General features: G+C 36.9%; 1 protein-coding gene across 2 annotated transcripts in view; it reads right to left on the bottom strand.

Annotated features, from left to right (window-relative positions):
* Positions 1 to 8,078: 8,078 nt before the first annotated feature.
* Positions 8,079 to 17,690, bottom strand: part of LOC145245696 (NXPE family member 3-like) — a 35,269-nt gene continuing 25,657 nt past the window's right edge. For both annotated transcript variants that reach the window (XM_080107241.1, XM_080107242.1), the window contains 2 exons: positions 16,325 to 16,550; positions 8,079 to 8,752 (listed from right to left, as the gene is read on the bottom strand). In XM_080107241.1, coding sequence (XP_079963367.1) covers positions 8,197 to 8,752; positions 16,325 to 16,550 — 782 coding nt within the window. In that variant the 3' untranslated portion in view covers positions 8,079 to 8,196. The remainder of the gene's footprint in view (positions 8,753 to 16,324; positions 16,551 to 17,690) is intronic.

Raw genomic sequence — 17,690 nt, 5'->3', positions numbered from 1 at the left:
CTAAAACTACTACTTAACCATATGTTTAAACATTACTATGTTTGAATGATAATAGAAAAATCTTATAATTTAAAATTTATTCAAATTAAAAAAAAAAAACATTATAAAACTGTCGGCAACATACATAAAATTTTAATTATCCGACAAGGAGTACAAATAAATAAGAAAGACCTTATTCCGCGGAGTTTCGAAAAATGCGATTCTTCTCGCCAGGAGAAAGAGGTTTGCAAAATATACAATAAATTTTGCAGGTTAATGCATTTCAAGAAACTACAAATATGAAATGAATCATATTTTCATAAAAAAGTTATGAAAAGTTAGTAAACAATTTTTTGTTAATCTTGAAAATTTTGCTCATGCGTATATATATATATAAATATATATATATATATATATATATATATATATACATATATATATATTCTTATATATAGAGAGAGAGAGAAAGAGAAGAAGAAGAAGAAGAAGAAGAAGAAGAAAACAATTTAAAACTGTAAATGATACTTTTCATGAATGTATTGTTCGACTTGATACTCAAATAAGAAATACTAAAATTTCCTTCTTTGTTCTTCTTATCATAACAAACACTTTAGGAATGTGTTAGTACTGCCATAAATTGAAACAGCATTGTATGAAAATTAGTCATAAATGCAAAAAAACTTTTTAGTGCAAAGAGTTCATGAAATGGAGAAAAGAAATGAAAAATAAAAGAGCGAATTAAGAATTAAAGATTAAAAATCCAGGTGAAACGATATGGAATAGTTAAGTATTTTCTAGATCATAAGAGTCAATGTTCCTATTACTTGGATCCATTTCTCAACATTATAAATCCGACTTTAGTCGATTGTGACAATATCTTGTTGCTTGGCCTTTTGAAAAACTTTTTTATTTACCAATGAAATTGAACTTTATTTTTTCACACATGCACACACACACAAAATTAATATATTTAAAAAAAAAAAAATGCATACACAAACACACAGACAACTGTTTATAAATTGTAAATATGGTTTTGATTCTTAAACGCTGGGGATTTATTAGTTAGTTTAAGATCCATAGAGTGAATGAGGTATTTTGGTAAATGTTGCCAGTCAAGAGTAAGACTCCAAAGTCTACATTTATTACTTTTTAATCACTTTAGTCACAAAGACCCTGAACCCTTCCCCTCCCCAATTTCTTGTAGGGCCTTGTGCCTAATTTTGTTGTTTGATAATCTTTTGGGTTTTTTTTACTTAATTGTATTCACAAAATTTTAAAAGCAATAAAATATATAAACAAGATCAAAGTGTAGTATCTGTTCTTCAGATGCTGCACTTCATTTTCTTGTTCTCTTTCGGTCGAGGAGAAATCCTTCACGACTGAGACAATTTTTATTTTTGTACCTTTTCTCCACGTTAAAAAACGACCCTAGTGTCTAACTCTGTCCCGTGGGGAGGCATAGTAAATAGGTACATAAATCTAATAATAGAATGAAATAAATTAACATAGAAAAAAATGGTGGAGAAGGTGCTTATTCATCCAAGTGCAATATTGTCTAGATCAGAGCCACTACTCTTGACGTTATGCAACCCATCTAATGACCTTAAAAATCCAACTCTCAACATTATATTAAATTTACTTTCTGGGGTTTACTCTTAGGCAAACTTCAATTAAATACCGCAGACATAAAAAAAAAAGAAAACGTTAGAAAAAACGGTTGATGGAAGCATGGAATAATACCCCTTTGAACCTCATAAAAAACTACACCTACCTAGTTATTGGGTAGCTGTTCAAGGAAAGCTCATTGGACATCCCGTAAAGATTTCTGTTTTTCTTGTTTTCACAATAGTTCTGTTATCAATAACTTCTTTTTTTTTATTTTTAATTGTATTTGTACGCGTAACTTAAAATTCATAAATTTTCTGCTTATAGTCGAGTACCCTGTAGTTCCGGTTGATTATATATTTTTTTCTTTTTGTGAGTATTAATCCTTAATCAACTAAATCCTTATTGTTTCTCGAACCTAAAACTTAGTGTTGGATCGGTGCAAAAATGTTTGCCGGTTTGTAGGAAGGGGCATTTGGAACCACTTTAATTTATTCTATACTTTAATGACTTTAAACATATCACCATATTTTTTTTTCTTTTAGACTATTAAACCATCATTCATATTTATGCAATATTCTCGTCTGTACGCACCCGAAAACGACATTCTTTAGTTAAGGTAGAGCGAGTTATTTTCTAGCACTACTGACCAAAGATCTTCTAGCAGAATTTATTTGGGAAATCTTGCCCTATTCTCCTTTATCTAGCTCCTACGGATTACCATATTTTTTTCGAGGTTTATACAACCATTTAGATGGCCTTATATCAACATAACGAGATTGAGATAAGTTGGATTCATATTCCACATCAAAACCTAAAGAAGTTTACAAACGAGGCATTTATAAGCTCGTTGACGGATGGGATCAAATTATAAAGGGCAAAGTACTAAAGTTTTTTAAAACATATTTTTTTTAATTATCAAGATTAAATTTGAAATTGCCAAAAACTTATGCACCGACACGCATATAAAAAGGCCGGGATTACCACAATGTAAGTACGGTAGACAGTAGTGAGCTAAGTTCTGATGATGCTCGGATTATATAGAGGATCGACTCATTGATTGTATGCCCTAAACACTCAAGTATAACTTCTGGTACTGAGAAATCTATAATATAAATCTCACCCGTCTGTTTATATGTATGTATGCATGTATGTATGTATGTATGTATGCCTAAAACTTTCGACAGAGGCGAGGGGTTTTCACGAGATCGGTATTGTTTTATAGCTCGACCCTTCGGACGACAAATATAAAAAAAAATTGGATAAAAACACTAATTCCTTCACCCTCAACTGGGCACTTTTCTACAAGGAGGAGTCGCGTTTTTAGCCGATATTTTCGAAAGTCATTCAATCTTTTCGATTGACTAGCCTTAATTTAAACCTTCGCCACTTCCGGTTTGACGATGGGTGCAGCAGCAAAGATGTCACGTTTTTTTTTCACGTTCTTTTCCTACTTCGCGGTAAAGGTCCCAACCTGCCTGCCTACTACCTCTTTTTTTTTTTTTGCTCAACACCCCCCTCCAAAACACCCGGGCAACGCCAGGCACCCAGGCTAGTATTATAAGAAAGGAAGACCATCCTACACTATTATCTGATTTAAAGTCGATACTCCTGACGCCATTGAACTAACCGAATGAATAATAGTCCAGATCTTAACGTAATTTATTTTACGGTTGGTGGTTTACTATTAGACCTATTACGTCATAACTTCCTTTCCATTTACTAAAAAAAAGTCGTTTTCAGGTCCATATTGGAGAGAATATTACGTAAACTTGATAGGGTTCAAAATAAACTTTGTGGCCTGGTGGGAGATGTCCTTTTCTCTTCGCTGCAACCTCTATCTCACAGAAGAGATGTTGTGAGTTTGTCTCTGCTTTATCGTTATTTTCATGGAAAGTGTTCGGCTGAGCTTCAATCTATCGTCCCCCTCGCCAAACTTTCACAAAAAACACTAGATTAGCTGAAAATATTATCAATAATTTTCCCCACTCTTTATCTGTGCCTAAACCTAAGCATAGAGTCCATGATCAAAGCTTCTTTCTTAGAACTGCACGCCTGTGGAATTGTCTTCCGTTTTCCTGCTTTCCAGCTGTCTATAATATGGTTGTCTTCAAGTCCAACGGGAACAAGTTTCTGATGAGCCGTTCCACTTAAGTTAACAAATTTACCGAACTTCCATTACTATCGATTACTATATTGTCCTTTTGACTACTCTACACTCATTAACCCTTATCCTTGAGTGGCCTATCGGCCTTGATAAGTGATGACGCCTATGTAAAAAAAAATAAAAAAGAACATGTTAATAATGTTTTAATAAACGGACAGAAAAAAGTTATAAATTATCATTTCATAACTTTTTTCCTGTTTAAGTAATAACAATATAAGTAATTAAAGATAGCTTTCCATGTGGGAGGGACATCTCCAGGGAAGATCCTAACTTACCCTATATGTGCTTCCGGGTTGCTTTAGCTCACACTACTGCATTTATATTTACTCTCTATCGTCCCCACAACAGCGGAGTTACTATCTTTCAAAGCATATCTGAGAAAATTGACCAAGTCCTTTCTACTTATCCTTCAGCTAACATTCACGTATGTGGAGACTTCAATGTTCACAACGTCGAATGGTTGACCCACTCAAACAAGACCGATGATGAGGGGAGGTTCTGTCATGATTTCTCCATTGCCTATGACCTCACTCAGATTGTTCAGGAACCTACCCGTGTGCCCGATAATGACGGCCAGTATGCGAGCCTACTAGACCTTTTTCTCACAACTTGCCCTGAACTTTGTTCAGTTTCTGTTCTGTCGCCTCTTGGATCTTCCGACCACTCTGTTGTATCAATTAAGATAAAAATGAAATGTAATAAGTCCCCAGACGTACCTCTTCATCGTACAGTATATCGATACACTAAGGCTGACTGGGATAGCTTCCGTACATTTATATCTGATCTACCTCTACATTCCATGTTTAAAAAGGATGTGTCCTCTATAGTATTAGACCTAACTGAATGGTTAATTGTAGGTATTGACCATTTCATACCCTCTAAAAAGTTTCAGCAAAAACCTAACAGCCAGCCATGGTTCTCTCCAGAATGTGCTGCTGCCATTGCGCACAGAAATCACTTTTTCCACTGCTTCAAACGTAATAGATGTATGGAAACTAAAGCCGTTTTCAGGACTGCCAGCAACCATTGTAAGAAAGTAATAAGGAACGCAAGAGTGTTGTATGCTCAATCTGTTAAGTCCAAAGTAGCTGAGCAGCGGCTTGGTTCCCACCAGTTTTGGCAAATAGCAAACAGAATCCTGAACAGAAGCGTGTGCTCCATCCCAACTATTATCAATGGACCTGAGGTAATCTCGTCAGCATCAGACAAAGCCAAACTCTTTGTCAAGAACTTTGCAGCTAATTCTACCCTTTGCGACCAAGACCGCAACCCCCCAATATTTCCTCCTGTATCAGAAAACACGCTATGTGATATACGTATATCTGTACGTGATGTTGCGAAGCTAATCAAAAACCTTGATTCGAGTAAAGCGACTGGCCCTGATGGTATTCCAATTATAGTACTCAAAAAACTTCAACCTGAATTAGCGCCCATACTTACAAAACTGTTTAAACGTTGTCTTAAGGAGAATAGTTTCCCATCTCCCTGGAAAATCTCATCAGTATGCCCTGTATTTAAGAATTCAGGTGATCGCTCATCCCCCTCTCAGTACAGGCCAATAAGTCTCCTGTGCATCATGAGTAAGTTGCTGGAATCTGTGTTAAATACAGAAGTAATCAACCATCTCAACAAAAATAACCTTTTTAGTGACACTCAATATGGTTTCCGTTCTGCTAGATCTACAGCAGATGTCCTTACAGTTATATCGCATAGGATTAGCAAATCTCTCGACGGTGGCAATCTTTCTAGGGCAATTGCTCTTGACATATCTAAAGCCTTTGATAGGGTATGGCATAAAGGTTTACTTCATAAGATCGCTAGCTATGGTATAGCTGGAAAAGTCTTCTCAATTATTAAATCATTTCTTTCTGATAGGTTCATAAGAGTAGTAGTTGAGGGGCAAAAATCAGAAGCTCACAGTATTAATGCCGGTGTCCCTCAGGGATCCATCCTGGACCCAACTCTTTTCCTGATCTACATTAATGATCTTCCAAATCATATCCTTACATCATTTGTAGACATTTATGCTGACGACACTACCATTTATGGTACCACATCTAAGACAGTAAACGACCAAGTTCTCTCCAATTCTCTCTCCTCTGATCTTGAGCACGTAGTACAATGGGGAAAGAAGTGGCTGGTTACTTTTAATGCATCTAAAACCAAGCTTCTCTCTTTACATCATCAACATTCTAATCCACATTTGTCATCAATTGAAATGAATGGCTCTCGTCTTCAGGAGGCCTCAAGTTTTGACAAGCTTCTGGGCTTGACCATTACTCCTGATCTTAAATGGAACACGTATATCAAATCTGTTGCCAAGGCCGCTGGAAAAATGGTGGGATCTTTCTATCGATCCAGTAGATATCTCACTGCTGATGCTATTCTCTACCTATATAAGAGCCAGGTACGTCCAAGGATGGAATACTGTTGCCACATCTGGGCAGGAGCTGCTAGAAAGGACTTGTCCTGCCTTGATAGAGTTCAAAATAGACTTCGTAGCCTCGTAGGAGATGTCCTTTTCTCCTCCTTGCAACCTCTATCTCACAGAAGAGATGTTGCGAGTTTGTCTCTGATGTATCGTTATTTTCATGGAAAGTGTTCAACTGAGCTTCAATCTATGGTCCCCCTCGCCAAACTTTCACAAGAAACACTCGTCTAGCTGTAAACACTATCAATAATTTCCCCCACTCTTTATCTGTGCCTAAACCTAAACGTAGATTCCATGAACAAAGCTTCTTTCTTAGAACTGCACGCCTGTGGAATTGTCTTCCGTTTTCCTGCTTTCCGGCTGACTACAATATGGTTGTGTTCAAGTCTAAAGTAAATAAGTTCTTGATGAGCCATTCCATATAAGTTATTAAATTTACTAAATTTTCATTACTAATGATTACTATATTGACCAATTTCTACTGTACACTCTTTAACCCTTATCCTTGAGTGGCCTCTGGGCCTTGATAATGTGGTGATGCCTTTGTAAAAAAAAAAAAAAAAATATATACAAATGTCCCTTCTATAAATCGGCAAAAACTTTTGCACCGACTTGATATCATAAAAGCCAACACTTAGAAAAGCTTTAGGTTCGAGGGGCAAGAATGAGCGCCATTCCTGCCTTTAGGATTTGATTAATTAAGAATTAATTACTTATAAAGAAGAAAAGAAAATGTAATCAACTGGATCTACCCGACGATTCATAGTAAGCAGAAAATTTAACACATTTTACTTAGCCGTATATACGTAATTGTTTTGGAAAAGTACTGTTGATAAAGAACCGCTGGTAAAAGAAAAGAAAACGGATTTTTTTTTTTACATAAGATGTTTACTAAGTTTCAATATGGTTGGATGCTCTTTATGTGTAACGTCCTTATTCTCTCACTAACGGGTTCAAACGTTGTAAGTAGACACAGTCGCAATAAAAATTAGAACTTCAATTACGACTTTCCAGGTGCAAGAAAAAGTTGTTCATTTTCTTCGTATACCATGCTAATCGCCGCTATGTATTTAACACCAGTATGTTCTCTCTTTGTTATCGCCACTTCCGCTGGCTGTCATTACACGGCACCAGACACAGCTGGCTGTCAATACACAGCATCAGACACTGTTGGCTGTCAATACACGGCATCAGACACTTCTGGCTGTAAATACACGGCACCAGACACTGCTAGTTATCAATACACGGCACCAGACCTGGTTCCCAATCGAAGAAGTAAAAGTAAGAGACATCGTGTTCTCACCGAGTGTAACTTCCCATGTGTCTTTTATTTATTTTTTTCCACCTCTTTCTTGCCGATTTTAATCCGTATATATCCATTTGAGTCTGCGACATCACACTCACGCCACGCCGCAAAATGCTGACGCGACTATGTTGCATAATTAGGAAAACTTAAATAACACGTTGTATCATAATGGATTATTCTGCTTATTTAATTTGAAAAAAGAAATCTTTTTATGTCCTCTGCATTATTTCCACAAACGTAATTTGGGTTTTCTTTGCCACCGGCTTCTCTTCACGCCAATGGCTGCCAGGTTTTAATTTTTAGACTTTTTCACGCCAAAGATGGCATATTGCCACTTGGACACAGGGGGGGGGGCTACTATTTGGGATCAGATTTAACAGGGGGCTGTGGGGAGTTGAGCAACGAGATATCTGTTTACAGTACATTTAAACTTCAGCAGACTAATACAGTTATTGAAGTAAGAAAACAGGGAAGGAATTACAACATATAGTTGGCCGAGGGAAGAAACTATTAAAGTTGAAGACTTTCCGGCATCTACGGCTTCAACAGTGAAAGATCTTGCTGCTTGTCGTGTGAGTATTATGTGTGTGTGTGTGTGTGTGTGTGTGTGTGTGCGCGCGCGCGTCTGTACGTGTTTAATTACAGTTGTTGAATTTATATTTTTTGTTTTTGTTTTTTGTTTTTTTTTTTGGTTGGTTTTTGTTTTGTTCAATTTGCACAAACGTAGGACATAAGTTGTTCAATCATGCGTCGAACGACGATCTCTTCGGGAAAATAAGCTGCGTCTTTCGAGTTAAAATTAATGTCCCAGACATTCAGGTAAATAATTTTGTCCCTCAGTCGCCTCAGCTCCTCTTTCAGGATGGCGTCGTAGGCGAGGCCGAAAACACTGTTTCTATACAAGGGACTCAAACGGTAATAATGTGGACCCTTTACGACGATTGTCAGTTTCGTCAGCCGATCGAGGGCCGCTTCGAGGTCCCGGCTTAGACGGCGCATCCTTTGACGATAGAACTTGTGGGGGAAGGTCAAAAAGTGCGTGTAATGGTGGACGACAACGATGACGTCACTTCCGTCTCCAGTTAGTTGGTCGAGGTAGACGTAGAGAGGACGGTTATTGCTCCGGTTTGACCATGAATGGCCAACATACATAGGCATTTCGGTTGGGTGCCAGTAAATTGTGATATTTTCCATGTGGCATGACACTGATGAAGAAACGGGTTCGGTAGAAAGAGCAGTATAATTATAAGTGCAACCAAGGAGTCTGTTTTTAATAAAAAGAAAAGAAAAGAGACGAACGTATTAATCAAAGGTCATATGTTGGAGAATGAAAAGATTGAAACTAAATATCCTGCTTCACTCATATTTCCATTACGCCATTTTGAATTTTAGAAATATATGTATTTTAGAATTATATATATATATATATATATATATATATATATATATATAGGAGAAGCAAGTCTCTGATTAAAAAAAAAAAACATAAAGCGAGAGACCAGTACCCGCATTAAGCTGGTCTGCAGTTTAACTTGTTGCTGGCTATCTTGCTCTTGCTTGTTGCTGGATCTCAACAGTTTGAACCGAGAGAGAAACTTAGCTGTCGTACAAAGCTTAGACTCTGTAACATCATCTGTGTATTGATACTCCCTCAGGCATTTGTCTATAAAAGTGGTCCTGTGGCGATGGAAAAGTTGTGACGCGTGGAGGCTTGAAATGCTGGAAGCATGTAATAATTGATCTCAATGACCATTTTCAGTGCCATGCCTGCTTGAGCGTGTGAATTCACCAGTAGGACTAAAAAAAAGGTCATTTTTGAGCTCATGGACTTTAAGTGTCTGAGGGAATGGCACTCGTCTGACAAGACATTGCAATCATCATACATATATATATATATATATATATATATATATATATATATATTCAGATCTATCATATAAAACAACTCCGCATATTATTTATTTAACATTTTCGTATAATATTTGACCATATGATCACGTTGACACACCGGTTCTAGTTAGAACGCTAAAGTTAAGTTACTTATAGCCTCGTCAGTAGCAGATTGGTGACCATTTGGGAATACCAGGCATGAATGCAGGAGGATCCCCACACTTCCCTGTAAGAACTGCAAAAACCTAATATTGTCATCTGCTGCAACCGGGAGATACTATGTGCCTAAATAAGTTTTCAGACTTTTTTGTACGAGCATTCAAAATTGTCACGGATACTTGAAAATTCAGTATGTTATTGCTATACATCTTATGAGATGATTGGCCAATTTTTATGATTTCAGGTTCAAACGAACAGCTACAGCAGGTATTGGAATATACCCTCCTAAAGCGAAATTGTCACAGGCGGTGAATTTCAAAAATATAATCTGGACGTGAGGACACTTTAAAAGCATGATATGCAATACAATTCTGTTTTAAACTTAGAAAAAATACCACAGAAATATATGGAATGCTTCAGACTGTTTTTGGAACATCTTGCATGAATCGGGGATCAGTTCTTGAGTAATATAAAAGATTCAAGGAATGCAGGGAGTCTGTGAAAGATGATGAGTGGTGGAGGAGGAATAAGGATGTCGGAACACCAGAGCTGATCGGCCAAATGGAAAAGGAGCGTCGTGTGTCTATAGAGACAATAAATGCACAGTTTGATGTCAGTGTGGGAACTGTACACACAATTATTTGCGAGGAACTGAAGATGCAGAGGATTTGCGCGATGTTTGTCCCATGAAGATCGGAAAGAAAAATATTGTCGTAACCAAGATAAGCATCAAGACTATACCTCACCTTCCCTATAGTCCAGATCTTGATCCATGTGAATTTTGGTTATTCCCTAAGCTCAAGGAAAGAAAACCATAGAGGCTGTCGTAATGAGACATTTGAAGAGATGAAAGAGACTGCGACGAGGGTCATTCACATGCTCATACAAGAGGACTTCTATGGGGGCTTCCAAAAATTGTTGGAACGGTACAACAAGTGCATTGCAGCCGGGGAAGATTACTTCGAAATGGGACTAGAGTTTTATGCGTGTACTATAAAATGTGCCTATACGAAAAAAGTCTGGAAACTTATTGAAGGCACCTCATACATACGAGTGAGGACCGCTTGTGAAAGTGACATTCCTATGAAACTTTTTTCTTCGAAGGAAGCCGCTTCAACCCAACTATGATGAATGCTATTAAAAAAAGATTGGCTAAAATATGAATATTAAATTTAAATTTATTTGTTCATTGTCTACATGGTTACCCATTTGCATGTTTTTTATGGTGAACTAGCAGGCCGCCCAACGTTACCCGGTCGTAAAATAAACTTAAATATGATATTTTAATCCATACAGATTTCGTATTTATTATTATAGAATCAATTCCTTATTAATTATTATATTGTACCCAATATATAGTAGTGATTTCAAAAGTTAAAAACAATATGACTTGGGTGGCAACAACTAGAATCAAGACCAAAACGTTATTTGCTATCATATGGCCCATGGACGAATGGATATTAAAACTTTAAAAATTAACACAGTTTAACGTATAAACGTATATTTACGCATACATAAAGGAACATATAGAGTGGACTTACGCCTGCTGTTCCAATTTTCCATTTTTAACCCGTTAACAGCTATTTTTACTAAATTCAAATTTATTCTACAGATCTGAATCCCCTATATATCAATTTTCAAGTCTGAAGATCAAAAATTGACAAAGTAGTTCGGTAGAAACTGTTCAGCGCACATACACACAGACAAGATCATAGATAGAAAGATATAGAATTTGATAGATATCTTAATATATATATACACTTGTGCCCGATATTATTCATACCCCCCTTGAAAATTGAGTTTATTAGGTGTAACTTTTGTAAGAATTTATTGTTTACGTCCATATTGATACATATTCTTAATAAACCTCTTCTGATCATTTTCGTCATTTTAAAATCTCGGGATACTTGTAATAAAAGAAATATACAGCTATTTATAAAATCTGCAATGTTCAAAAATAATCATACCCCCTTATTTTTTCAGTATTAATTGAGTTTCTGACTGTTTGTTTTCTGTTTGATTCTTATTTTGAATTCTTTTATACAACCTTTGATTAATTTCATTTCGTTTTTTGCATTTTTCAGAAATTAAAATGATATCAACTGAAAACCAATAAAAAGAATAAAAATTATTAGAATGGGGAAGAAAAAAGAGCTTAGTAATGATCTTAGGACTAAAATTGTGAATTCACATAAGGATGGTTTAGGTTACAAGTCAATTTCCAAGAAATTTGAGGTCCCTACAGCAACAGTACAGAGCATCATCAAAAAATTCCAGAGCCACCACACAACAAACAACTTGATTGGTAGAGGAAGGAAAAGGAAACTGTCTGCTAGAGCCACCAGGAATATTGTAAGAAGTGTTAATGCAAATCCAACCACCACTAATAAGGACATTTTAGAAAATCTGGAGTCTTCTGGCATAAAAATATCAAGGCAAACATTGCAAAGGACTCTGCATGAAAATGGTCTGAAAGGAAGAAGACCAAGAAGGACTCCATTGCACACCGGAAAACACCTTGCAGCACGTCTAAAGTTTGCTAGGACCCATGTGAATTCTCCAGAGTCCGTTTTCTCAAGTATTTTGTGGACTGACGAAACAAAAATTGAATTGTTTGGCCATATGGATGCTTCTTACGTTTGAAGGAAGAAAGGAGAAGCTTACAACCCAAAGAACACCATACCCACGGTGAAACATGGTGGTGGTAGCCTAATGTTTTGGGGCTCCTTTTCGGCTAGTGGTCCAGGTAGTTTGGTCAAGATAGATGGAACCATGAAGAAGGAGCAATATTTTGAGATACTCCAGAAAAACATTAGACAGGATGCGGAGAAGCTCCATTTAGGACCAAACTGGGTCCTTCAACAGGATAATAATCCAAAACATACTGCTAAAATAGTCAAGAAATGGTTTGAGGATAATCAAATTAATGTTTTGGAATGGCCTAGCCAGAGTCCCGACCTGAACCCTATCGAAAACCTCTGGCACATATTGAAAACTGAGGTTAAAAAGCGGAAACCTAGAAATTTGAGGGATTTGGAGTACTACTGCATTGAAGAATGGTCAAAAATCAGTGTTGATGCTTGTAAAAACCTTGTTGATAAATATCCCAAACGGTTACAGGCAGTTATTAAGAATAAAGGGCATGCTATTGACTATTAGTAAGAGAGGTATGAATAATTTTGAACTAGTGCCATTATTGTTTTTCTTTGTATAATGTTTCAAACTTGCATAATTTATTTATTTGTTGAGTTTAAATTAAATGCTTATGCTTGATTTATTGTTTGAAATCCCTTTAATATTGTCTACCTTCTGGTTTGAGCAATATTCTTATAGAAATCTCAAAGATCCGAGGGGTATGAATAATATCGGGCACAAGTGTATATATATATATATATATATATATATATATATATATGATTACTTGATTTAATCCATAAATTATATACGAAGATATAATTTTATGCGTAAATTTTTCAGTATTTACTTCAACAGTGCTCAATGCATAGGTAGAGCAAGGTAGTAAGTTTCTCACGAGAAAGAAAGTGGAATATGTTGTGTAGCTTAATTGCCATATATATTTTCATAACTTACAATATATATAATCATCCACATACATTTTGCTGTATCACAGGTCATCGGTGGGGCTAGACTAGCAACTACCTCAAGCAAGGATTGAAACTCGATCGCCGAGGCGACAGTCAACGCATTTTACTGTTATGCCATTTGGCTGCTGTTGAGATGGGCCTGCGAAATTACAATGTTTTAAAATTGTCCAAACTCCTAAGCTCTATTTGTTTAGACAAAGAGCATTGCATTTTTCGCTAGCTGCTGCGTGTTATTTCACTCCCCAATATACTCAACCCAATATAGGGAGCATTTATAGTCATCCACATGCATTACTGTTTCCCGGTATCACGTTTAAACATTGTTCAAACAACTCAAACATTTGTAAGATAATAAGATAAGAGAAAATAATAATAGAAAAGGAACCCTTGTGGGATATTATGTAAAATCGCTGTTGCATAAATTTAGTTGAAAAAATAGCAGAGGATGAAAAAATGATAATCCACTATTATACAACGTATTCTCGTCAGCGCCATTTTACTGTATACTTGTGAAACATGTTCGCTGGCAACAATTCATTTCAAGTTCATTTCAAGTTCATTTCAAGTGCCGCTATTCGTTATCGCTGCATATCACATATCCACTTACAGCAAGCTCTCCTCTCGAAACGTCTTAGCTGGTCACACTCATAGTCGTAACCCAAATGATTTCATCCTCAAAGCCCCTCAATGTTGGAAAATAAATGACAAAAGCTGGCTCAGAACGGTGAAACATAGTACAGCGTTGATTTTGAACCATTGTCTCTTAAGTATTCGCCGCTAGAAATTAGATTGGATAATACTCATATTTTTACTGCGGTGGAGGGTCGCGCCTGATCAGCATTCATTTAGAACGTGGTAAATTTTCTTAATGGAGTCGGCCTAACCGTTCCACCAGACACAAGAAACGAGGTCGGAAGGTGGGGAAAGTTAAAACCAGTGGGTCAAAAGAGAAGAACTATTGTCTCATAAAAATTGCCTTGCCTTGCCTTGTCGTCAATCCTCGGTAGGGCTTCTCAGGCAGAAAGCAATAAACTTACTTCTTTTTTTAAATTTTTTTTATTACATTTTCACCCCAAACAAGGCAAATTGCCACTTTGGTGTAGGGGCTACTATCAGGGGCAACAACTGCTGGGGTACTATGTAGGGATTTGGGCAGCAAGATGTCGGTTCACGTTACACTTGAACTTCTGCACGTCAGTACTGTTGGGGAAGCAGCGACCTGGAATGGAATTCCATAGTCTAGCGGTTCTGGGGAAGAAACTATTGGAGTAGAAAGATCTTTTACATCTAGGGATCTCTACAGTGTGGGGGTGGGATTTAGCAGCCTGTCGGGTTTGTCGAGGGTGCTCACGTCGTGGGGGCACAAGTGATTGCAGTTCGTCAGAGCATTCACCACTAAAATACTTGTAGAACAGGCAGAGGGATGCAACATTTCGTCGATGGGACAGAGGCTGAAGCTTAGATGCCAGTTCAGGGCCTATCAGGTTTGCGACTCTCTTTTGAACCTTGTCAGCAGATGCACCAGCCCAGATGTGGCAGCAATACTCCATACATGGGCGAATGGTGGCCTTATAGAGGTGCAGGATACTTACCCGAAAGACTGAAGGTAAAGCCTAGGAGGATGGGCAACCTAGGATTATCTAGAATGAGTGCGTCAGTTCGCGATAAAAGGTCACCGAAATGACCCGGTTTCTGCCGGACTGATTGTCGTGACTAGAACATCAACAGGTTTCGATCACGGTCAAGTGACAGATGAATGCCAAGAACCACTGCCACGACCTTTAGATATAGATTTATCTGGGTAAGTCCATTAATTACTGAAATGGGTAGATCAGGTTATCCTATAGCACCAGCATACGATCATACTGTTCTTACATCCAACTTTCGCCACACCTCAACTAAGATATGGTTCTGCTCTGTCGGAGGTGGTCAATTTTCACAGGTTTTGCTTTCTCTGTGAGAAAAGGGTTAGTTTATTGTTAATCCCCTGATGCTCCCCTACCAGGAACATTATGGGGCAGCCCAGGAATTTTTTGTAGGCGAAACTTCGCTTCTCATAATGAGCTGACTTTTAAACACCACACCTGAGTTTGTGCCTAACCTTGTGGAAAGAAGTTAAATAAACACACTTCATCGAATCACACCGTCACTAAGCACGGGGGCTAGGCATGAATCTCAAAGTGTAGTATCTGTTCCAGCATATACTGCAATCCAAGACCATATGTGGGGTTGCCCCCACATATAAGACCATTGCTCTTGAGCAATTAGTTATTGGTCACTGTAGGGGAAACCCTTCATACCAATTGTCACTATCCAGTTCCCTCTCAGGGGAACTGCCCCCCCCCCCTCCCTTTCACTCTCCGCCTAAAAAAAAAACAGTCTTGTGCCTAATTTGATGAGTGGGGAAGCAAATAAATACCGTCACTATGCACACACACACACACACACACACATACATGCCCGTGCGTGCGCACACACAGGACACATACACACACAAGCGCACGCAAACGCATACGCACGCACCTATAGGGCAATTAAATCAATCAAATTAAAATTTATTGAATTTTACTCTCTGAATAATATTCTTGGATTATAAACTTTGGGAATGTTTTAGAAGTAAAAGAACACAAGAAATGGTGACAAAAATAAATATAAAGCTAATAAATGTTATGAAAGGCAAGATAAGTAACTCTCCTTCCTACCTGGATAAGATTTTTGTGTTTTGAACTATTTTAAAGCGTTCATATACTTTGAAATAAAAATAGTATCAAGTTTGTTGAGTTAAGACAAGAAAAAATGGCGGTCTTGTTACATCCCTTTGAAACGCCCCTCCCCCTCCAAAAAAAACTCGAAAATGAAACATCATATCGTTAGAAACATTTAATTATTGTAACTAATTGTAATGTTATACAAGTATTTTGTTCATTTCTTAGCGATTATTGTGGGTCCAAATGACTTTAATGAAACCGTCATCTTTTTTTTTTTCGTTCTAACTCAACAGACTTGATACCACTTTTGTTTCGAAGTTAAAAAAACGCCTTAAAATAAGTTAAAACATAAAATAAACGTATCCAGTAAGAGTAATTTATCTTGCCTTTCGTGACATTTATTTTTTGTATAATTATTTATTCATCTGTTTTTGTTTTGTTGGGAGTTGTATAGAAATGCCGTAGCATCCTTACCCGATGAGCACGTCAAAAAATTGCTTAAGCGAATAATCTCCGTGCAGAATCACCGTTTTTCCACCAAGACAAGTTTCGTATTGTTGTTTGGTTCTGATCTTATTGCGGCAGCCGACCAACTTCCAGATTCCGTCCAGTTCGTAACTGATGGGCACTTTCTCCGACCAAGTCTCTTCTCTGGGTCGATTGAAACAAGACCTCTCTCCAATCGCAGACGTTTCATTACCTGGCAACAATAGATAAATGGACTACACATTTAACATATAAATTTATGAAAAATTGTTCAAAGTCAGACTCAAATAGCATTTAGGCTTACAAATCAAGCTTTACTTTAACAAATTTTCATTTAGTATTGTTTTACCATGTTTTTGGCAATATAATAACGTAGTTCATTATAATTTGTTTTCAAAATTATCAAATCCGACCAAGACGATTTGTTATAAAGGGGTTTTTCATCATTATTATTCTTGTTCTTGTTGTTATTAATAGTGAGAGTCTTAGAGAGAGAGAGATGTTGTTGAGAGAGATGTTGTTCGAGAGATTTATATTTATATTAAAACGTGTTCATACTTAGACGTGTAATAGAATGAGGAGACAGTGTTCAGATAGTCTTCAGACAGTCTATGAACATATTGTGTATGTAAGATGTGTATGTTACGACATTTTAAACTACATGATATACAAGACATATAATAACAATTTTCACTTTACCTTTTGGTAGAATTACAACACAAAGACGACGTTTATAAAAACACATGATGGGTTTATTTCTTCTCACGACCGGCCGTGGTTTTCATCATCAAGGATTCAAAGCTTCACATTCTAAGTTTTCAAAAATTTCTCGCTTCTAGACATTCGAATCTCAACTCGACTGTCGTCTCCTCAAACTCTCTCTGACTCTCCCGGTTTCTCCTCGCTTAACTCTAAAGTTTTCTAACTATATCTAGAACTTCCCATTTCCATGACGTCATACACATGTTAAAACATGTGTTTTCTTTCACGTGTTCTGGAAATGCATGTCCAAAACTTTTCCTTTGTTTACAAAAGGAATTTTAACCTATATTCCCAGTAACCTATTTTTCCAATATGTTAAAAACATGTTTATTAAATTATCTTGTATAGTTGCATTCCTCAATTGAATTTTTCATAACAAAATTGACAACGCACATTCTTTTCTTGAAACTATTTTATCTCTAAGCTTAACAATGGTTTGTTTTACATTCCATTTTCTAATTCTTTCTCGTAATCTATTTCTAAACCTAATTTACGAGGTTCGAATTTCGTCTATTCTATTTCATTTCCATTTTAACTAAATCTCTCTATTTTTATACTTACATGAAAAGGGGACAGCCCTTATCATGTAACA

The sequence above is a fragment of the Euprymna scolopes genome, chromosome 23, assembly GCF_053919585.1.
Source record: "Euprymna scolopes isolate OS-2025 chromosome 23, ASM5391958v1, whole genome shotgun sequence".
Taxonomy (NCBI): Eukaryota; Metazoa; Mollusca; class Cephalopoda; order Sepiida; family Sepiolidae; genus Euprymna; species Euprymna scolopes.
The sequence above is the reverse complement of the archived record's forward strand: the minus strand, read 5'-3'. Positions and strand labels throughout refer to the sequence as shown.